This window comes from Myxocyprinus asiaticus, chromosome 43 (genome assembly GCF_019703515.2).
Source record: "Myxocyprinus asiaticus isolate MX2 ecotype Aquarium Trade chromosome 43, UBuf_Myxa_2, whole genome shotgun sequence".
NCBI classification, from domain to species: Eukaryota; Metazoa; Chordata; class Actinopteri; order Cypriniformes; family Catostomidae; genus Myxocyprinus; species Myxocyprinus asiaticus.
Window position 1 is genome coordinate 24,338,485 of NC_059386.1, and position 23,991 is coordinate 24,362,475.

At 41.3% G+C, this 23,991-nt stretch overlaps 1 protein-coding gene across 4 annotated transcripts in view; it reads left to right on the plus strand.

Annotated features, from left to right (window-relative positions):
• The window catches only part of LOC127433302 (roundabout homolog 1-like), a 34,227-nt gene that overhangs the window by 8,517 nt on the left and 1,719 nt on the right, over positions 1-23,991 (plus strand). For all 4 annotated transcript variants that reach the window (XM_051685074.1, XM_051685075.1, XM_051685077.1 and 1 more), the window contains exons 2-18: positions 160-486; positions 4,787-4,944; positions 5,248-5,368; positions 5,492-5,630; positions 5,850-5,977; positions 6,115-6,230; positions 7,103-7,334; positions 7,507-7,628; positions 7,891-8,062; positions 8,315-8,500; positions 8,639-8,681; positions 9,041-9,156; positions 10,175-10,495; positions 10,593-10,700; positions 10,877-11,015; positions 21,340-21,594; positions 22,278-22,618. In XM_051685074.1, the coding sequence (XP_051541034.1) occupies positions 160-486; positions 4,787-4,944; positions 5,248-5,368; positions 5,492-5,630; positions 5,850-5,977; positions 6,115-6,230; positions 7,103-7,334; positions 7,507-7,628; positions 7,891-8,062; positions 8,315-8,500; positions 8,639-8,681; positions 9,041-9,156; positions 10,175-10,495; positions 10,593-10,700; positions 10,877-11,015; positions 21,340-21,594; positions 22,278-22,618 (3,024 nt within the window). The remainder of the gene's footprint in view (positions 1-159; positions 487-4,786; positions 4,945-5,247; positions 5,369-5,491; positions 5,631-5,849; positions 5,978-6,114; positions 6,231-7,102; positions 7,335-7,506; positions 7,629-7,890; positions 8,063-8,314; positions 8,501-8,638; positions 8,682-9,040; positions 9,157-10,174; positions 10,496-10,592; positions 10,701-10,876; positions 11,016-21,339; positions 21,595-22,277; positions 22,619-23,991) is intronic.

Here is a 23,991-nt window from a genome sequence, read left to right on the forward strand (position 1 = left end):
CTTAATTTATTTGTTTATTAGAAATCACTGTTGTGTGGGCGTGCATCTTTCTTATGGACTTTGGGGTGTGTGGAATGTAAACTTAAAGGGGTAGTTCACAACCTAATTTACTCAACTTCATGTTGTTCCTCATCCTGATCCTTTGTTCTGTTGCTTTAGGGTCCAGATTCATCGCAGATAACAGCCTGCCCCGTATAGTCCACCATCCCTCTGATGTTGTGGTCCGAGCGGGCAGCCCAGCCACACTGTCCTGCAGGGCAGAGGGCAACCCTGAGCCCTCCATTCAGTGGCTCAGAAATGGCCAGCTCCTAGACACAGAGAAGATGGATGTACAGTCACGGCCCATCATTTTACCAGAAGGAAGCTTGTTCTTCTACAGTGTTGTCCCTGGGAGAAAGAGTCAAACACATGAAGCGGTATACACCTGCGTTGCTCGGAACAGTGCCGGAATTGCGACTAGCAGAAATGCATCTCTTCATATAGCAGGTAGTGGATTTGATTTGAATATCTACATTTCAAGTTAAGCCTGAACTCAGAGGATGTTTTGTAATGTTATTACAAAGTTATCTGGAATACTTGATTCTGATTGCACAATTGCGGCCCTTAGCAGTCAGATATTTTTGTTTAATGACCTCTTAACTGTAACATTGACTATTGTCAATGGCAACTGCTCAATTGGGGCACTGAGCAGTCATATTTTTTTTTTTTTTTTTTTTTTTGCGTAATGACCACTAAACTGCAATATTGACTAGGGCTAGGTATTGATACAGATTTCCCGATTCAATTCACAATCTCTCGATTCGATCCCAATTTCAATTTGATATCGATTAATATGGGTATGTTGAACACGTGCTAAAACCGGTACAGTCTTTTTAAGAAAACTGCCATTTCTGTAAAGTCTGTAGATGAGCGCATGTGCTATGCATGATTAGAATTAGTTTATTTTTTTATTTTTTTTTGATCAACAACTGACTATAGAGAACAGAAAGTATATTAAAAAGACCTTATTAAATGAGAAATGGGTCGTGTGGATCTCGTCAATGGACACACATTACACGGAACAAGTTTTACTCTCAACACGGAGTGAAAGGGTCTTGCTGCTGAATGCTCCATCACTATACTACACAATCACTTGTGAGTGAAATGTAAACATTTACCAGCCAGTTGCCAAATATATGCATTTTTAGTCGCATTGCGCAAAATTTGGTTGTAAATGCGATTGATTTCCTCTCGTTGTAGTGGAGGGTTGCGCATATACTGAAAGATAAATCTTGGGATTTAAGAATCGATATCGTGATCGTTCAAATGAAGATTGCGATGCATCGGAAAATCAATATTTTTACCCAACCCAAATATTGTCTGGTGTCCATTGCAACTGTTCTACAGTAGTTTCGTGACTCTCGTATTGCTCTGCGGTCTCACATAATAAAACAATTGTAACTCAAAAAACAACTCAACCTGAATAAATTTCATGGCAATTTTATAATTTTTTGTATCTGTGTAATAAGCGAGATAATGTATAGTCAGCCAGTAATTATTGCTAAATAAACCACCTTCAGGGTAACATAAGATCACTCCACTTAGGGTCAGGATCCTGATTACCCTGTCAGGATAATTTTGTGCTAATGACCAGCTGAAAATACATTATAATTTAATTATAACACCTTCTTCCTGGTCATTTTCTATATATTTTTACATTTCTATGTGCAATAACGTGTTTGAGCCTGACAGACCCTGATAACAATGAGTTGCCCATCAAGAGCTACTTAAATGCTTAAAGGGAACCAGAGGGTGAGGAAGCCTATTAAAATGGTCCATGAGATTAACTGGAGATCAGATGTCAAAGTTTGCTTTCCTCCCCGAAACAAACAGTTGACTAATTGAGCTTTGACAGCATGCTGTGTTTGTAGCCCAAACAAAATCTTCAGCAGGGCAGTTTACTCTGCATTCCACAGGAGTGGAGCTAATTGAGACATTAAATCAGTTGTTGCAAACAATGAATTTGTGTTTTGTTTAGATCGATAATTTGGAACAAAAAGACAAAGCTACATAAGACAAGTTGGCAATGGGCCTTATGTCCTGAAGCTTTAAGGAAGTTATAGTGGCAAAACAGACTGAGAGAGAACAGAAACTGAGAGATTTGTTTATATATACAGTAGTGTTTCAACAACTTTTTTGTTTGCAGTTATCACTTTTACATTATTCCTGATTACATTTTGGTTTACATTAAGCTGCTAAAACAACATTTACAAAAGTGCGTGTACTAGTAGTACACATACTAATGGTTGACTGGTATGGGTTTTTCAAAGGTTATAAAAAATTTCGACAAAAATTTTAGTTGACGAATAGTTGTTTGATCTCATTTAACGTAATATGAGATTGCATTAAACTCTAATGATGATGCACGAGAGCAGCACTGCAGCTCGCACCTGAATGAGGAGAGGAAGAATTACACAGCTCACAGTCTAGATGCACTCTAAACTTTCCAAACAGTTTCTGGTGATGTAGATCGCAAAGTATGAGGGAATTATAATTATAATACAATGTAAAAATACAAAATAAGTAAATACAGAAGCACTCTAGTGGAGCTGGAACTGCCGCTCTGCTGAAGCAAAACTTGCGTGTTGAGCATCTTTAAAGGAAACACCCCGGCGTTACATCATTAATGCAGTTTTATTTAATGTGTTATAGCTTTATTAAAGTTCAAATAATACAGAAGCAGATCATGTAAATAACTACAAACTCTGTGCAGTCAGCGCCTCTTCTATGAGTTGCGCAAATGTCCCGATCTAAGGGGGAGAGATTGAAACTGCACACAGCTGAGGGACACTCTGTCGCGGGGACCCTCATCCCTTGAGCGCGCGCACTTAATGCAGCTAGATTATAACGTGATGGCTCGCAACTTATTGAATCATAATATATGTCACTGTGCATTTCTTATCATGAAGAAAATTGGCAATACGCAGCTTTATTAATAAGAGAGAGTTTGTTTTTTTATTAATTAAAAATGGTTTGAAGTGGACAGGAAGGTGAGCGGGTAGTCTTCGCCCCATTATACACTGCAACAAAATACGTTTTTGATTTGTTTTTGTTTTGGCTTGTGTTCCAATATAAATATATAAAACTCCTTTAAAACAACGTACATTTTCTTTAGCAGCTATACTGCTGAAGAAAAAATTGTTATCTGAGAATGTTGAATATAATAATACAAATACAATATTTTAAAATATCTAAAAATCCTTTAAAAAATATGCATTCACCTGAGAAGCAGCATGTAAGATATTTAGACTTGCTTTTAGAGAATATATGTTGAATATAGGTATATTTTGTCTTTACTGCACTCGCAGAAGTATAACCAAGTGAAAAAATACACTTATATTTAAGATACATTCTCTTAAAGCAAGTCTAAATATCGTATATGTTGCTTCTCAAGTAAATGGATCTTGTTTTAAGGATTTTTAGACAATTTTAAATGGAAAACAAGACAAAAACACTTGATAACAATAGGATTTTTTGCAGTGAATTTCTTTACTGAAGTAAACTTAATAAAAAGTATTTTTTCCCTTTAATTCAGTGAATGTCATTTAGAGGTATTTTTAAAAGCTGATTTTGTTGCAATAATTGCCGAATAGTCGAATAATCACTCTAATAACTGTTAGATTAATCGATTATCAAAATAATCAATAGTTGCAGCCCTACCAAGGACCCTAGAATATGATGATCCCCTTGTGAGAGACTCCCTAACTGAAATATAATGGGTAGTCTTGCATAGCCAGACCTATGACTACGGCATAGCTCTAGGGTTTATGACCATTTCAGTTGGCCAAGAACTGCCCATTTAGACAAGAAAAGCCATCTAACTGACATGCTAAGCGACCAATCATAGTCGGCTTTGTCATTACGGGGGGGGGGTTTAGGGGCAGGGTTATCAGAGATGAATCATACCATAATAAAAGACCGACATGGGTGAAGCAATTATTTATATAATGGCATGAGTCTTCGTGAGCGATTGCACAGAAAACACATGGGAGAATAGCAGAAAATGTGTAGAAAGTCTAAGAACAGCACAGAAGCCCTCATTATAGAGAGCATCATGGATCATGGATATCTGCTTTACTTTCTGCTACGTGCCTTAATGAAACACTGAATATCTTTAAAAGATTTGATGTCACTAACCTGGCAAACTTGGGCAAATTCTGTGATTATTTCATCCTCAAAAGCACTCATTCTATCAATGCGGAACCTTGTGAACACAACAGATGGACTGATAAAATGTCCTGTGTGTGTCTACTCACGAAAGTTCCATTGAACCAGCCAGTTAGATTTGTGCTGAGTTGATCAAGAAAGTCTTTCCAATTTGTGTGCTATATCCATCAGACGGTTATTGAACGGACTGCGGGTGGTCCGTGGGCGTGCCGTCTGGGGCTGAGACTATATAAAGGGAAACACTCTGACTGTCAGTCAACATTAAAATATAATTGTGGCTAGTCTTATGATTAGTCTTCATAAAGCGGAACGAATATGTTAAGCTGCACTGATAATGTCAAATTTGGTAAATGTCAGCTTTTTTACTTTTTAAAAAATGTATATTTTAATGCCCCCTGTGGGTCCCCAGACCCCAGTTTGAAAACACCTGATTTAGAGAGCAAAGTAGCTGATGGCCAATATAATGCTAGATATAAAAGTATTCAAAATATTAATTCAAAAGTATTTTAAAAACAGAAACCACAATATAAAAGTGTGTACTGAAGACTATGATTAATATGAAAATGTGTGTGATTTGCAGCTCTGCGAGAGGAGTTCCGGGTGCAGCCCAGTGACGTGGAGGTGGCGGTTGGGGAGGTGGCTGTGATGAACTGCAGCCCGCCTGTGGGACATCCTGAGCCCAACATCACCTGGAGGAAAGATGGAATCCTCATCAACAGCAGCAATGAACATTACACTGTAAGAGCCTTTATTTGAGGGCACTTTTTTAACCAAAGAAATTGGAAGAATGATTAGATTTATATTTATGTTTATCATATTTATGTTATGATGTTTGACTTTGCTTTAACAGTGTTTAGGGTTGATTTGTTCGAAAAGTTGCCTTAAACTTTTTGTCATGGGAGCACTTCCCTGAATATGTCCGTAGAGGGCAGTACAACATAAAACAAAAACATTCACAGGGATGGACCAATGACTAATGAACAGATTTTGTGTGCCTGAATGACATTGTGCCTGATCATTTTTTATCTGCATAATGAAAAGGAACTCAATGGTAAACTGATCATTGCTCCAGCTCAGAAGAATGACTCTGGAGTTTATAGCTGTATAGCCTCAAACACAGTCGGAGTGAGAGAGAGTCGGGCTGCTCGGCTATCTGTATTAGGTGAGACCCAAAACTGTGCTTAGATGTTTCATGCTACATAAATCACAACATAGAATTTGGCATACGAAAAAAAAGTACTGTATAGTTCTAAAAGATGCATGGACATCTGACCTTCACCTTCAGCCAAACCGGTTTTACTGCGTAAACCAGAGGATGTATCAGTGCAGCTTGGGGAGTCAGCACAGTTTTTCTGTGAGGCAGATGGAGACCCCATGCCTTCTGTAGAGTGGAGTCGAGAACAAGGACCACTACCCAATGGCAGGTCAGATCTTATACTGATACTGATCTTTTCATATCATTTTAACCGTGTGTTCTTGCTTGACTAGTTTTTAGTAGACTACATTATTTAATGTCAGTGCAATTTAGATGCACACAAAAAAGGACTTTATCTGTGATGCAATGCTGTGCTCAAACTGATTTTTTTTATTTTATTTTTTTTAAATAAACTGTATTTATGATCATGTAATGTTAATGTTTGCAGATATTTAATCAACCCAGACCACAGTCTGCAAATCCACTATGTGACAGCCCAGGACATGGGCAGGTACACCTGCACTGCAGAAAATAAGCTTGGTGTGTCTAGTGCCAGTGTACAACTGCTTGTAGAGGGTAAGAAAGCATGCAATCAGGCAAATAACATAGCAAGCAGTCAATAACTGCATTGCAATGCATGATGAATATTCTATGTAAGGCATGATTCTTAAAACAGCAGTCCTATATCAACCACTGGCTAATATATTTGACAGATGTGGGAAGCACTAGACTGAGAGATCTACATAAGGAGCTGTCTGCCTTACGTGTGAGCCTGGAGAACGTCACTGTCCTGAGGACAGCGTCCAACATGTCTCAAGTCATGTGGAGGGTAATTCAGTTCAGTTCATTTAAACAGTAATTTTAAGCACTGTTTCAAAACATAGTGAGCTGCCAACCTAGACAGCATTTTAAGGCATCATAGACACACTTTGTTGCTGTTGCAAATAGTAAGCAGCAAATTTTTTTAAATATTTTTTTTTGTAATTTTTTTTTTTTGTAATTTTTTTTTTACAACTGACACCATTACTGGTTATTTTTATGTTTAAGTGTCTGTTAACAAATATCAATTACCCATTTTAAATTATTGTTTTATTTATGTTTTAGACATACTATCTAAATCATTCACCACTAGCTTCTGAAGGTTAAAAGACAACTTTACAAGACTATTGTGCATGGTGTACAAAATTTTTATTTAACCCATTTTTATTCATTATATATTTATCTTTTTTTCCCCCTTTAATAACTAAGAATTTGCGCATCCAAATATCACAGCATAAAAGGAGTTGCCGATGTTTTAAATCAGTTATGCATGAGGTTTAATTTAGGTTAGGATGCAGTTTGTCTTCCACTAAGTTCTTCTTTGCTTTGGGCTATATCTAAGTTAAACATGATCAGAACTGATTTAAAAAAAGTGGATGAAGTGTAAATATTGGTTACAAATATCGGTCAAACCAATAATCGTCAATCTCTTCCTTAAATACTGAAAAATGTCAATAAAAATGGTTCCAGCTTATTAAAAATGGACTATTTCTCTCGATAGTTGATAGCTCAAGTTGATAGCTGCCTGTTTAGATGGTAGATAGCAAGAGGGCTCACTAGGTTTTGGAGCAAAGCTCCAGTATTGTGTTTAAATTCAATCATCACTTCTTTTCTGCACAAACTGATTGTATACCTGCACTTGTGTCTGTTTTCTGCATATAGCTGCAGTCCTCTCTTTCACAGCCTCATTACCTTGAAGGCTTTGAGGTTCTGTATCGGTCTCTTCTGCCAGCTAGCTCAGAATGGACAGCTCAAAGGGTTCCTCAGCCTGACCTTCACACTCACGTGGGACCTCTGAAGAGAGGCTACAAGTACGAGTTTAAAGTCCGACCCTATGGCAGCAGCCTGTATGGCAGGGAGAGCAACACCAGACACTTACGAGTGCCAGAGACAGGTGAGAATCCAGAACACATAACCATGCAAACCAAACTACCACCAGCAGACACTGAATATTTGTTGTTTAGCAAATTTTCTGTATTGAAAGTGCCTTACCGTTCCTCTGGAGCAAATTTAAGTGCCTTGATTTAGCCCCAGTTTTTTCTTATTTTTATTTGCCTTGTTCTCAGTCCCCAGTGCACCACCTCAGGATGTCTCATTAACAGTGCCAACTGACCGTAATGACACTGTGTACCTGAACTGGGAACCCCCACCTCATGAGGCTCACAATGGGATCATTCAGGGATATCAGGTTTTTTAAAAAAATTTGTATATATTATTATTATTATACTAAACATCTTTTGAGGAGAAGTTTCCTGTCCAACAGATACAGTATGGAGGAATATGTTGTGTAACAACAAAGTAAATAGTGTACTTTGAATAGTAGAATAGTAGCAAGATGGATGACTTTATAATTGTAAAGCATGAAAGCAGCAAGAATTTGCTAGTCTTAACACTTAGTACAGAATTCAAGCATAGCATTCATGTTGAAAAATATATGTGATTTTTGGCAGGTGTGGTGTGTGGAATCTGAGGAGCTGAAGTCTTTGAATTGGACTGTGGACAGTGGAACACACAGTCTTGAGATCAGTCCACTGCATCCCGGCACGTTGTACTGGGTCTTAGTGGCTGCCGTTAACGGGGCAGGAGTGGGGCTTCAAAGCGACCCATACAAACTGCTTATAGGTAAGGCAGTGACATAATCAGAGACATTTGTCTGGCCACAAAAATGAAGGAATTTATTAATGGATCATTTTATTTCTCTTATTATTTCATCATATTGTTTTGTTTTTACACTACAGTGTTATTTATAGTACTAATATAAAGCATAATAATGTAGTATGTAGTACTAACACACACCAAAAAACGTAGGTGTAAAACATTACTGTTAAAATGGAATTTACTTAATATGATACCTGTGTCTTTTTTCTTTCCTAGAGTCGAGGCAGGAAGCGACACCTTATCAAACAGGCATACTCAGTATGTCTCATTTCCTCTCTGTGATTAAAGAGCCGGTGTTTATCGGCAGCATTGGCACCGTCCTGTGGTTTGTTTTGATGATTACAGCCATGTTTCTGTACAGGAGACATGTCAAATGTGCCAAGCAGGGAGGCAAAAGCTCAGGTAATCTCTAAAGCAATTTCCTCATCTATAGTTACCATCTACATCCTTCTCTTCAATTTACTTCATTACCTCTATTGTTAAATTATTTTAAATGTTAAAATATTTGTTAAATGTTAGTATTTACCCTTTAAATTATAGGTTTGTATAGACTGGAAAGTGAAGACCTCATCATCAAACACAGGTACAAAATGATGTTTGATTTCTTCCCCTTACAAAAAAGTAGTTTAGCGGTACATTGTTACATTGATGATATGACTTTGATATTAAAAATGGTACTACATGATTACCATAATAATGTATCATGATATTTAGATGGTACTCCAAGCTATTTCAAAGAATAACATGGGACTACCATGGTATAGTATCTGTCCAAAAAACATGGGAGTACCATGTTACCAAGTCTAAACATCTTGGTAAAGCTATTTTAATGTCCTTTCTCTTCCTGCTGTCTGTCCACTAATGAGGGTAACCTAATTGTATGCACAAGCTCAGCTGGTAAATTAGTCATGTTTTAAAGCTTCCTTGTGTTTCTGTTTGTAGAATGGCAGCACCAGACTCTCCATGGATCTCTGGAGGCTGGAGGCCAGACTCTAGCAGTAAGCCCAAACAGAGCCTTTGGACCCAGAGCCAGGAGAACTCTGGCTTCCGGAGAACCAGTAAGTCAAAATCCATAATCATAGCCTCCCCAGCCAAGTTCAGTGATAATTTTGATCCAGGCTGCCACTGTTAACAAATCCAAAGCCTAAAATGTAAAACGCCAAAAGACTAACATTTGAAAAACAACCCCAACTGTAGCTTTTTCTTAAAGAAATATTCTGGATTCAATAGACATGCTCAATGGACAGCATTTGTGTAGTAATGTTGATTACAAGTAAAATGAATGTTGACTCGTCTGTCCTTTAAAAGAAAAAACATGAGTTCATGAAAAATCTGGGTTGCAGTGAGGCACTTACAATGGAAGTGAATGGGGCCAATCCGTAACATTTAAATACTCACTTTATCAAAAGTATAGCCACAAGACATAAGCAATATGCATGTTAAAATGTTTTTAGTGTGATAAAATAGCTTAGTAACCTATTCACAACTTTGTTGCCATGACGACGTAACACCATAAACCCTTAAGCGACTGTATAAAGAACGAAAAATTTTGCAGCTTAAATAAAACACAATTTTTAACAGAAGAATCAACGCAAGTGCTTTAGTAAAATTACAAGTTTCACATTTCTGCCTTTAACCCTCCAAAATTGGCCCCGTACGCTTCCATTGTATGCACCTCACTGTAACCTCTATTTTTGCCTTTTTTTTTTAAAGAAAAGAAGGGGTTTACATTTTTTTGTGTGGTTATCAACATTATGCCACAAATGCTGTCGATTGAGCTTATCTTGTATTGAACCCAGAATATTCCTTTAGAGAAATAATTCACCCAAAAATTAAGATTCTGTCATCATTTACTCACCCTGATGTTGTTCCAAACCACATGACTTATTTTTTTCTACTCATTTTATTCCTCATCATCTCTCTGGGTGACAGATATGTCCTCATTTGAACCTTGAAGGTCAAAGGCACATGTCACCCCTGGAGTCAGAATTCTGCCCAGTCCTCATCAACTCTAATTACTCTTGACATCCTGGCACATTATGTAAATCAGTCTGATTTTGACCTCTCTTCTGACAGCTCTGCCCATAACAGCTATAAAGGACTCCAACCCCCTGCGGTCAGCCGTACCCATCGTACCAGACAATTGTGGAGTCTATGGCACCTTTTACATGGATCTAACCGGTAACGGGCTGAAGACATTTAATAGTCCAGGGCGATGTCCCAAAATGCCCCACGGCAGCTCTCAACTGCATAACTTGGAGACGGTTCGCATCACTGAGCCCATCATTAAGTCCACCGTTGTAAGGGAAGTGCAGGCAGTGCCTTGGAAACGTGCCCTCCCTGCCCAGCCTAATATGGGGGTGCTGAAAGAATCTTGGGAGAAAAATTACAAAAGAGGTAATATATTCATTAATTCACTGATTTATTGAGTCATTCATACATTCATACAGTCTGCTGTGGGACAAGACACTGACACACATTTGTCCCCTTCTAGAGTTGCATGCTGTGAAAAGTGCACCTTTAATGCCCGTGCATCAACAAGCCCTGGCAGTGTGCAGTGCACCGGGTAACCATCAGCAAAAATTCAGTCAACACCCAGCAGGTGCTTCTTGTTTAAAGGAATAGTTCACCCAAAAATGAAAATTCTGTCATTTACTCACCCGCACATTGTTCCAAACCTGAATTACTTTCTGTCTAGGAGGGTTTTAGAAGTATATTGAAATGATAACCTAGATGTTTAGATTTCCTTGGGTTCTGAGCTGTTCTATGTACCGTCAGGTGGCGTATCAGAGTCTGTGAAGCAGCTGAGCTCTCCACGAATCTTGCATTACTCTGCCTCACTGCAGTTGGTGGACATGTTGCCCAGCCCTCCGCCTCTTCCCATGGAGGACAACCACAGCCTCAGCTCAGAGGACGAGTGAGAATCACACTTACACCCAGAGGAAAATGTTATTGCTCAGATATTGCTCTTTCATAGCTCAGGAGACTTAATGGAGTTGTCAGTTCAGTTTTAACCTCCTTAGACCTGAGCGTGACAGCTGTGTGCATTTTCCATTCCCCTTTTTCTATTTGTAACTAGTGTGTGTGTGTTTATCCAATCAGTCGAGTCCGACTCTTGGTGATTCGATGGATAGTTGATCTCCATTGGTCTCGGTCAGTAACAACATTCTTCAGGTCTTGGAGGCTGATGTTGGTATCGTTCTTGATGGAATCTATCCATCTCATTCTTGGTCTTCCTGGTCTTTTTTTGCCTTCCATTTTTCAGAGCATGATTGTCTTTTCAAGGGAGTCAGTTCTTCTCATAATATGACCAAAATATGATAACGTCCTATTGCACCTAATAAAAAAATAAATAAAAATAAATCCCAAAATGTTCCTAAAAATTTATGTCCACATATGTGGACAGCGGAACTAAGTTGTGAAATTTCAAATAATGCCAAGCTATAGAAACTCAGACTTTTTTTTCATCAAGTTGTTTATTATGTTTCCAGGAGTGTTGGTTATTCATGTTTTTGAGACATTACAGACATTACATCAGAAATTAGCATAATTAATTCTGTTTCAAAGTAGTGGCTAGCATCATCCAGTCACTGCCAACCATGTTAAAATAAAATTATACATTATAAATTATGAATCTATGTACTGATTACCACTGTCCCATGTCTGTCAAACATGTTCAGTGGTTCAAACATCATTTGCAGCCTGAAACTGAACTTTTGGTCAGATTTTAGGAGTGAATGCACTTAGCTGCATAGAAAACAATAGGATGCTCCATTGCTCCCTATTTAGTGAATGACTTGCACCTTATTTTCATACTAACTGCAAACAAAACCTATGAAAGCAAAATTTTTCAGCTTTTGGATGAACCCATTGATTCTCAATATGAAAATGCACAGTGAATATAGGAATTACTAATGTTAATGAATAGAAATGTATTGTACAGTGATAACAAAATGAAATATAGCAAATTTATATTAAAATTAAGAGTAATAACCCACAGATTTGTTAATGTGGAAAGTTATTCAAAATAACTAACACGCTTTTTAATCTTTTGAGAGAATAATGTCCCAAAATCCATGTATTTGGACCATGTTTATCAGCACGCTGACACACTGAATTTTATAAAGTGGCATATCGAACAAAACTAGAGACACTGCTCTTTACACCCAGTCGGTTTAAATTAATTGAAATTATGCATTGCGTCTAGCAAAGCCAAAAAACAATGTCCATGCATGTGGACGCGGGGTCACACAAGGTTAAGAATCAACTTTCTGATGGTTCTTCTAAAATTCCATGGGAACAACAGTTCCCTTTGGTTTTTAACCAAACTTGTATGAGTTATGTTCTTCCGTGGAACACAAAAGGAGATGTTAGGCCGTATGTTAGTCTCAGTCACTATTCACTTTCACTGGCAATATGTTAGTCTCAGCCACTATTCATTTTCATTGCATCTTGAATGCAAGTGACAGTGATTGAGGCTGTCATTCTGCCTTACATCTCCTTTTGTGTTCCATGGAAGAAAGAAAGTCATATGGGTTTGGGACAACATAAAGGTGAGATAATGATGACAGAATTTCAATACTGTGCTCTGTGTGGACAGAGATGTTGCTTACATCTGGCCTCTCTGACATCTTATTTTATGGCTCTTGTCTCAGTCTGCAGTGACCTAAGGACCTTCCTGTCTTAGTCCTGACAGCATTTAAAGCACACTGACAGACCCTCGAATAAATAATATAACCCATCTCCCCTCAACTTCCGTGTCCATTAGAGTTGAGCTACAGGCTAAATTGCCTTCCAGTCTCTGCTGAGAGTAGAGAGACAGTGGTAGACTTGTCTCTTCTCACAGTATAATGACATGGTATTGTCACCGACACCATCTTTACAAGCCTGCAAGGGCAAAACCCCTAAAATGTCTGTGGGAAATGGACACAGAGTAAAACTTGAGCTCAGTGGCAGTAGTGATTTAGCTCCACTCACATCAGTATGACAGAACGGTGAAACACTGAGGTTTATCATAGCTTGAGAAGTCAGAGTATATAGAGAGACAATCTAGACTCAACTGACATTCTAGAGTGTTCAGGTGCACAATCATTATGGTGGAAATGAACTTCAATTCTAAAGTTTTGTTAAACGTACATGCCCATAGAAAAAGGAAATGACTAATTTATACTCCTAGAAAATATTTAGATTAAATGGAGAGCAAATGGAGAACATCCTGGTTACTTGCATAACCTCCGTTCCCTGATGGAGGGAATGAGATGTTGTGTCGATGTAGTGACACTAGGGGTCACACTTGGGAGCCCGAAACACCTCTGGTCTTTGATAAAAGGCCGATGAAAATTGGCGAGTGGTATTTGCATACCACTCCCCCGGAAATACGGGTATAAAAGGAGCTGGTATGCAACCACTCATTCAGGTTTTGTGCTGAGGAGCCAAGACAAGGTCCAGGCCATTTCAGCGGGTAGTTTAGCGTTGTGGCAGGAGGGACACAACATCTCGTTCCCTCCATCAGGGAACGGAGGTTACGCAAGTAACCAGGACGTTCCCTATCTGTCACTCACTTGACGTTGTGTTGATGTAGTGACACTAGGGGTCCCTATACGAAACGACACAACTGGCTGAACTGTGTTACGTGAACTGGTGGTGTGTGACGGGCAGACCACTGTGTGCCTCATAGCCAGCGCACCAGGCCGACACGTAACCTCCCCCAACGCTGTTATGAGTGTCGAACGGCCCTTTGGGGACAGGTCGACTGCCCAAAAGATAGAGACAGGCTAGCCCCGGGGGGATGTCACTCCCAAGGGGAAGACACCGCAGAGACCACACCCCACCCAGAGAAGGGGGGGGGGGGGTATTTTTAGTGGAAATACGTCACATGGTCTTGGCGAGCTTTGTTGGAAGTATGTCATGTGGAGAAGTCCCATGGTAGGTCCTACCCTACGGGGGAGGAGTTTAAACAAGCATGGTGACTGGGGCAGAGGGGCCTCTGCCCAGGGAAGACGCAGTTTACCAACAGGGAAATGAATTAGCGGAAGATATATGTCGCATGGGGTTACCTACGGGGAACCACCACATGTGGAGCACCTACCCCAGTACAGGGCTTAGTTAGCACGAGAGCGAGGTCGGTCACCGAGCGCAGCTCCTGCATCAATCCCAGGGTGGAACTACCCTTGTGCAGTTCCTTCAGCGCCTTGGCTTGGTGGACTTGCAGGAGAGCCATGGCGTGCAGGGCGGAGGCGGCTTGTCCAGCGGCAGTGTAGGTTTTGGCCGTCAGGGATGACGTAAACCTACAGGCCTTGGACGGGAGCTTTGGTTACCCGAGCCAGGTGGCGGCGTTCTGCGGGCATAGGTGCACCACGAGCAGCTTATCCACCGGGGGAATCGCCGAATAGCCCCTGGCCGCCCCACCATCAAGGGTAGTGAGGGCGGGGGAGCTGAAAGATCAGGACCGGGCAGTAAAAGGTGCCTCCCACGACCTTGTCAGCTCCTCGTGCACTTCCAGGAAGAAAGGAACTAGGGCGGGGTGTGGCTGTGAGTGGCGCCGCGAGCCCAGGAACCAATCATCGAGCCGCGAGGGTTCAGGGGAGAGCGGAGGGTTCCACTCTAGCCTGACGCTCGTGGCTGCCTGGGAAAGCATGTCCTTCATTTCCGCGTCAGCCTGTGACTGGGCGACCATACCCGAGGGGAGGAGCCCAGCTGAGGCTTCGGCGTCCGACTGGATGAGCCCACTCTCCGATGCTGCACTCGAGAGCTCCTCACCTTTGCGGGCTCCGAATAAGACGTCGAACTCACTGTGAGACGAGCCGGCGGACTCATCCGGAAGCCCGATCGGGGCAGACGAGCGTGCTGGGTAATGGGAGGTCTGTGGGGGGATACATGGCGGAGGTGATCCCATTGGGGTCCCCAAATCGCCCCCAGTACTAGCCGTGCTGGCCTCATACCCGTAGGTAGAAGGACCGAGGTGGGGAGCCGCTGGGGTGGCTTGCTTTCTTACGAAGGCAAGCCACGACCGCAATGTTGCCATGGTCATGTTCTCGCAATGAGTACATGATCCATCCATGAAAGCTGTCTTCGCGTGGGTCATGCCCAGACACGAAAGACAGCGATCGTGACCATCAGAAGACGAGAGATAACGACCGCAACCAGGAATAACACACAAACGGACAGGCATCTTTAAAAAGACGTTCCGTGTGTGCCGCTCTTTTAGAGAAATATACTCTTTTATTTCTGCCAAAGCGCCCAGGGGCGTTCTCTGCAGTGCACTAGTGCAGAGGTGGGAGAAGCCGCTGAAATGCGCCGTTAGATCCAGCAGAGGTGAATGAACAGTCGTGGAATTCAGCTCAGTGAACATCGACCATTTGGCTCCGAAGAGAAAATCTGAATGAGTGGTTGCATACCAGCTCCTTTTATACCCGTATGTCCGGGGGAGTGGTATGCAAATACAACGTCGAGTGAGTGACAGATAGGGAAACTAAGTTAATCAGCAAGACTTCTTCGGTCCACCAGCTTGACCAGCACTAACCAGTAAAACAACCCATTTTCATTCCCTAAGCGTCCAATTTTGACGCTTGTGCAGAAGCCGTCAGCGTCTGCATGATGACGCCAAAGGTGCCCCCTGGTGTCCTCTCATTGGCACAGTGAGAAACCCCATTGTTTTCAACGAGAAATCTTTGTCATCAGTTATCAATCTTTGAATACTATTTTGTGTGCTTAACCTCAATGTTTTATAATACTTATAAATATATTAGTGTGATATTACATTATACAATCATATATAATATTTTATATCCCCTAACCCAACCCCATTTCTAAACCTAACCGATAATCAACAATATAAAACATGAAAGAGACACATTTATAGATATTTTTTAGCACCCAACCACACATTTATGCCTAAACCTAACTAGTTCTCAACAATAGAAAAGACATAACAAGCAGATAAATTACAATCACAGTCATTTATTTATAGAAATGCACTATAATAATATTCCAAACCATACGATGGCATTGTGTGAGTAGCAGAGTGAAACAGAAGGATTTAATCAGTAAAAATATTCCCCCTCCGTGAAGGCACTGTCATCCTGATTCTACCAGCACATCTCATTCAAAAAAATACATGTACATCCGAACTTGAGGTTGTTGTAATCGGTCACAAGACACGCAAGAGCCAATAGGTGTGTTCGACTTGAACTGCATCTCGATTTACCGATCAGCGAGATTTGCCGGTTGCAGTCGGGGAGGAGCTGAAAAGGAGAAGGCGTTGCACCAGGCTCATCATTCGTATTGATCAAGTGCTGCCCTGGCGATTTATGTACGCTACCACTGACATATTGTCTGACTGAATCAGAACATGACGATTAACTGTCGGAATGGAAAGCTTTCACCGCTAAGAAGACGGCTAGCATTTCCAAGCAGTTGATGTGTCACACCCATTTCGCACCTGTCCAAGTGCCGAAAGCCGGGCATCCATTGCACAGTGAGCCCCAACCCGTGCTGGATGTATCCGTGATCACCACTTTTTGTCTGAAAACCTGACCAGCATCACACCCTGCTGATAAAGGTTTGGAGCTGTCCATGGTGCTAGAGCAGCCAGGCAGCAGCAAATCATGGTGATGCGCAAGTGCCCCCGATGCCAGGCGTGACTAGGTACACGGTGTTTGAGCCAGCACTGGAGAGTTCTCATATGTAAAATACCTAACGTTATGACTGCCACCATAAAACCCAGTATTTACTAAAAATACTTCAGTGGAAATGCTTTCCCCAGTTTGAACTGAGACAGACACTGGTGAATGGTCTGGACACGCTCGCTCGTGAAATGCACACGCATGCTCATGTAGTCGAGTCGAACCCCTAAAAAGGAGAATATTTGGTTGGGAGAAATTGTGCTTTTCGCCCAGTTGACATTGAGACCCAGGCTGTTCAAATGGTGAAGTATCAATTCCCTGTGCTCGCATAGCAATGCCTCTGATCAGGCCAGTAATAGCCAATCGTCAAGGTAATTCAGAATGCACATGCCGTTCATCTTCAAAGGGGCGAGTGCCTCATCGACACATTTCGTGAACGTGCACAGGGCCAGAGACAATCCGAAGGGAAGTACTTTGAATTGAAATGTCATCCCTGAGAATGCGAATCTCAAGAACAGCATGTGATGCGGTACAATTCGTATATAAAAGTATGCATCCTTTAGATCTATTGACGCAAACCAGTCCTGTGGGCAGATGTGTGATAAGATCTGTTTCTGAGTTAACATTTGAATGGGCGATTTGCAAGCACGTTGTTCAAGTGTCTCAGATCTAAAATCGGCCAAAGCCCACCACCTTTCTTCGGAAAGAAAAGGGAGCAGCTGTAAAACACTTTGTGGGCGTAACAGCTCGGAGCAATCTCTATCGCATCTTTTGCAAGATTGTGAATTTCTGCACGTAATACAGACACGTCCCATGGCGGAACCGTCGAGGACAAAACGCTGTTGAAGCAAGGCTGTCTGCATGTGAATTGGATCGAATACTCATGTTCGATCATTTTTAGCACCCAATCTGACATGCCCTTGAGAGCCTGCCACGCATTCACGTAATGAGGTAGCGGGCGCTTTATATTTCACACTAATTGTGATAGTGCACCGCTCACCATTGGGAAGTGATTGTGCACAGTGTGTGAAATGGGGAAACAAGGCAAATTCTCAAGAATGGCCTGAGCCAAAGTTAATAAGTACACTAAGGTATGGTTTATGAGCGTGCAAACTTGAGAGAGAGAATTGTTTGTATGTGATCATAATGAACAGAAGCCAAAGAATCTGTTTTGATGCGAAAATAATGGCTGTGACATTCTCTCTGTGCACCGTATGTGGAACAACACCTATTGCGTCAATCATAAAGATATTTACAACCTCGGAGTGCAAAATGGGCATGTCCTGCACTGTAACGTGGAGGATAGATTGCTGTTCAATTGAGGCGGCCGCATCGCGAACCGGAATGTATAACCACTCACTACCGTTTTTTTAACACACTGAGAATATGTGGGTTAGGGTGAGGGTTAATTATGTGTGGAGTGTAGGTTGATTTTTCTCTGAGATGCCTGGAAGCGTGTCATGCGATCACGAAACGCACGGATAACGGGCACAGTCATGCATACGTGCACAGCGCAAATAGTGTAAAGGCTCGAGCGAGCTAATAATAGACACAAATCACCCGCAGTTATCACAGTGATTGAGTTTGGTTGGAGAGGAAGAAAGAGCTTTATCAGCCTTCAGCATGCGTTGAGTAGCCGCTATGAGGAGTGCATGCTATTCAAGCAATGCAAGGAAGCATTGCAATAAAAACTGACTCGTTCCCATTGAGAATAGCGGGGAAGGGCGAGTCAAAACATATTAGAAAAAGGCAGGAGCTCTAGATTCCTTTAAACGCTATACTTCCAGGGGGGTTCTTCCCGCTGGGGACTGATAAATATGCTACAATATGCCTGAGGAAGGCAGCCCCTCCGATCTGGGTGCACGCAGAGTAGGGCGCACGCCAGGTCTCAGTAAGCTCCGTGTGAACCTCAAGGAAGAATGACACTGCTTTCCAAACCATGGTCTTTTGATGGCGGACGGTGTGCAGGAATAATTTATTCAGACAATAATTTTCTGGCTCGACAGGAGGCGACCACTCAAGGCTGAGCTCATCGACCGCCCGCGCAATGACGCAGAGTAACTCGGATCACTGGCCAGTGCACGCTCCTTGCCCTCGCTGGGGGGAGGGGCTGCAACATCCTCCATGGACCATTCTCTGATGCTGCGAGGGACACGGCATCATTATCATTGTCAGACCCGCCGAATACGACAACACCATGCTCATTCATAGAGGGCCGGATGTCGTCACTTGCATACTGCACTGGCGAAGATGCTGCGTGGGAAGATCGAGGGGCTCGTGGGGCTTGTGCCAATGCGAGATTGTATTTGGGTTCTTCCATCTCTACCTCGCGGCCCGCCATGCTTCCTCATGTGGTCCCTCGAGACTTAACACAGAGGAAGCAGTCGGGAGGGTGCAGGAGGCGGAATCGTCCCTCAGAATGAGGGCGACCCTAGAGCAGTGTGTCTTGAGTCTCATGTCCTCACAGTGAGGGCAGTCTGTCCCCATGAGAGCTGTTACGGCGTGGTTGCGGCCCAGGCAGCAAACACAGCTTTCATGTTGGTCTGACAGAGCGATGTGTCTCTCAAAGGAACACTTGCGATACACCATCTTTAAAAAGACGTGTACACACAAGGGGCTTCTTTATGTGTGTTTTACGTCACTTGGATGGAATTATATTATATATATTGAAAGGATACAACTCCTGTATGGATGCTGTGGGAAGTGGGTAGATGTCTCATTGAGCAAAGAACCTGATCCGGCAGTGAGGCGGAGAGACTTCTTTGCCGGAACACTAGAGGGGGCGGTTGAATCTTCGCTGCAGGCGTTGGACTCAGGTGAAGAATGTCCTGATGGATCTGCAGGGAATCCCGTCCGCTGAAGGGTGTCTGTCGACGGCAAATAGCGGGCTGATCAAGATGAGATGATCCGTCGTAGTCAAGACGTGACGATGTCAGTCTTGAAGGAAGAAATTCTGAAGAAATTATATTTGAGCGCCTGCTTATGCAGGGGTGGAGCTCAAATATCATTGCCAATCACAAGATTGCCGTTATGATACAAAGGCTTCAACTAGGTCGTGGAAAAGGGATTTTCCCCATAGAGTTCAAATGCAGTGTCGAGTGAACTGAATCGATAGAGAACCCCCATACCCACATCATATGTCACGATGACAAAATTGTACCCCAGAGTATAGTTAAACAATGCTAAAATTTGAATGCCCATTTCGTCAGTCAGTTGACATCAAAGGTGTCTTGTTGAAAAGAACGCACTTGCCGGATGCGTTGTGAAACTGGTGCCAGAGGGCACTTTTGGCATCTGTAGATTGACGCGCTGGGCTCTTGCAGAAGCATCAGTCTTTGATGCCTTGGGAGTGAGAGTATAAGCCAACTTGGAAATTGGAAAACCAGCATGGATATTTATGTTGGCCTAAGCTGGTCTTTTCAGCAGGTTTCCGGACTTATTCATCAGTCTCAATTTGCTCACCATTCCAGGAGAAACAATTGAGATATTAAAGATATCACAATGTGTCTTTACACAGCCAAGTTAAAGGAATAGTTTACCCCAAAAGGATAATTCTCTCATCATTTACTCACCCTTATGCCATCTCACACTTGTATGAATTTCTTTCCTCCCTGAAACACAAATGAAGATATTTGAATGGAGATATGATGTCTGTTTGTCTATACAATGCAAGTGAATGGGGACCAAACTTTCAACCTCCAAAAAGCACATAAAGGCAGCATAAAGGCTCCAGAAGTTTAATCCATGTCTTCTGAAGCAACACGATTGGTATTGGGTAAGAACAGACTGAAATGTAACTCCTTTTTTCACTGTACATTTTGCCGTTGCAGTATCTAAGCATGATCATGATTTCAAGCTCAATTACACTTCCTCGTGCTTGACTCATGCGCAGAGAGCTAGATGGCGCTAGGAAGTGTAGTCAAGCTTAAATTCGTTATTGCCAAGAAGACTGCTGATATCAAGATTTAAAGTGAAAAATATTTTGGTTTATTTTCACCCCAGAATCAATTGGATCGCTTCAGAAGACATGAGTCTTATGGATTGCCTTTATGCTGCCTTTATGTGCGTTTTGGAATTTGAAAATTTGGTCCCCATTCACTTGCATTGTATGGACAATCAGACATCATATCTCCATTAAAATATCTTTGCTTGTATTCTGCGAAAGAAAGTCATATGAGTTTGAGACGACATGAGGGTGAGTAAATGATTCGAGAATTTTCATTTTTGGGTGAACAATTCCTTTAAGGCTGCTCTGTGCCTGCTCAAAATTCTCTGTAAAGATACAATGCTGCATAAAAGAAATAGTAAAGCATGCCTGCTCTGACTCACCTCAGCCCCCAGTATCAAAAGGCAGTACTATATTTTCATTCATTTTAAATTTCTATATTCATAATTTTATATTTAAAACATTAATCTTAATTAAAACATTATTTATGCACTTCAGATGCAGCTTCTTTGCCACCTTTGCAGTGTAAAGATGGCTTAAGTTGTGATTTTACTTTCCTATGGGCGAAATCCTGATCTCTAGAAGTACAGACTGCCCAACAAACTTGGATAGTCTGAGCTGAGAAGAAACATAATCAATATACTCATATATACTGTATATCATTCCTTTAGGTCTACCAGGTCCACCAAGCTAACAGTAGACATTGGCTCTCAGCAGTCTGTGTGTGCAGTTTCTGGGCTTCAGAGTCCAGAATGTCCGTCTCACCACAGCCACTCCTCGTGTTGCCATGCCCAGCCAAGCCCCTCCTATAGTCACCTCTCCACTGCTTCCTTCTGCCTGTCCACTGATGGCTACCAGGATACCACACTCAGCACTCCAGGCCACCTGCAATACATGGAGATCATCCCCAAATCACAAGGACAAAGGTAAGATCAAAACACCAGAACACATATGTGATGTCTAGGCATGTAAAGCTAAAATTATGGATTATCTGAAAGTCATGTTAAAGGGATAGTTCACCCAAAAATTTTAATTCTCTGATAATTTACTCACCCTCACGCCATCTGAGATGTGTATGACTTCCTTTCTTTAGCAAAACACATTTTGAGATTTGTAGAAAAAGATCCAGGCTCAGCAGGTCCTTAAAATGGGAGAGGATGGTGATTAGATATTTGTAGGTCCAAAAAACAAAGATAGTCAGCATAAAATAAATCCATCCTATCTTCAGCGGTGACATTAATGTCTTCTAAAGTGAAAAAGAATGATATTTAAGCACTTTTTAACTATAAAATATCGCTTCCAGCCAGGCATTGACGAAAGGCCGAATTTACCCGAGTTAAAAAGTGCTTAAATATTGTTCTTTTTCGAACACAAAGCGATCGACCTGCAGAAGAAAGTCATTCACATCTAGGATGGCATGAGGGTGAGTAAATTATGAGAGAATTTTCATTTTTGTGTGAATTATCTCTTTAGCTGTGTAGAGCAAAAAGTGCCTGAATTTGAAGAAACACCCAATTATTTCTGGCCTTAGGGGGAAATGGTATTATGAATTGGATTTATGTGAACTAGCATTATCAAGATGAGGGCTAATTTTCTGTCTTTAAACCAGCGCTCTATCTCAGAGTTCACCCTCTATTTCCCGGCCCTTCTCTCCCACACCCACATTCGGCTACATCTGCGGACCTGCAGACCGGGAAATGGGCAACATTGTTGACGAACAGGAGTCTCAGCCGATCGGGCTCAGGAGAGCCACACTGAGGAGCACACCCTCCTCTTGCTGCAGCGAATGGGAGGGCTCGCTGTGGAACGGATGGGGCTCGGTGTCTGAGAGCAACATGACCAGCGCTCGAACAAGTATTATCAGCTCCTCCGATTGCTCATTCATAAACGATGCTAACTTTGCCCGTGTCCTGGCTATGACAGCAGAATCCATGAGCAGTTCTTTATCAGGCAAGACATAAACTTTCTTCTCTCTCTGTAGAATTTGGTCATTTAAAGTAAAGATTAGACATAGCATTGCTTGCTTACAGCAGGTACTGATGTATTTGCCAAAAATGGCCACTAGGTGGAACAGTCTGATCATGCACTGGAGTTCTGTTGCCTTGTTGGATAGATATTCAATTTGTGACCAGTCTTTGGCAGCTGAAACAGTCATACAGCTTTTTTAATTCATCACTGTCATTTACTGATTTCTCAAATATTTACAGTATTACAGCCAACAGATCACTGCTCCAATTTCTATCACTCTTTGCTATGGGATAAACTGGTACATGACAATTAACATGGACTAATTGTTTATTCAGCATTAAACATAAAGATTTTGGAATATGTTTAGATCAGTGTTAGAAATAAAATTTTCTATTTAGGGGCAATATTTGCCCCCTGGATTTGATTTTATGGACATTTTTACCTTTATGAGCACATGTTTTCTAATAATATATTAACATAAGTATTAACATAAATTCTCTATCTAAATAATTTTATCTTTTATTTGTATACCAAGGCCTAGAAAAGAATATGAAGAAGTACATTTTAGAAATTTCAAATAAAACAGAAGAACTCATGGGGGTATTTTTGGCCCCCACATATTGTATTTCAGGGGCATTTTTGCCACGTTCAGTAGCATTTTTGCCCCAAGCCCCCATTAATTTCTGACCCTGATTTAAATATATTTATAAAGAATGTGTATATTTTATGTGCTGTAACAAAAATCAAAAATTCTCTAATTTATGCCATCACAGATGTGTATGACTTTCTTCTGCTGAACACAAATGAAGATTTTGAGAAAATAAAGATCAGTGGTGGGTGAGAAACGTAAATATTTACGTTCTTTTTTACTATAAATCTCCACTTTCACTTTCACATTCTTTTGTTTTTGGCGATTCACATTCTTTGTGCATATTGCCACCGACTGGGCAGGGAGGAGAATTTATTTTAAAAAAAGACTTAAATATTGATCTGTTTCTCACCCACACCTATCATATCGCTTCTGAAGACATGGATTAAACCACTGGAGTTGTATGGATTACTTTTATGCTGCCTTTATGTGCTTTTTGCAGCTTCAGAGTTCTGGCCACCATTTACTTGCATTATATGGACCTACAGAGCTGAGCCTTTTTTTTTTAATCTTCTTTTGTGTTTAGCAGAAGAAAGAAAGTCATACACATCTGGTATGCATAGAGGGTGAGTAAATTATGAGAGAATTGTATTTTTTTTGGATGAACTATCCCTTTAATAACTTTTAAAATAGCATATATTACATTTAGTCTCTCAGTTAAGGTCATAAAAAACTGCATGCATTATAATAATAAAAGAAGTTTTAA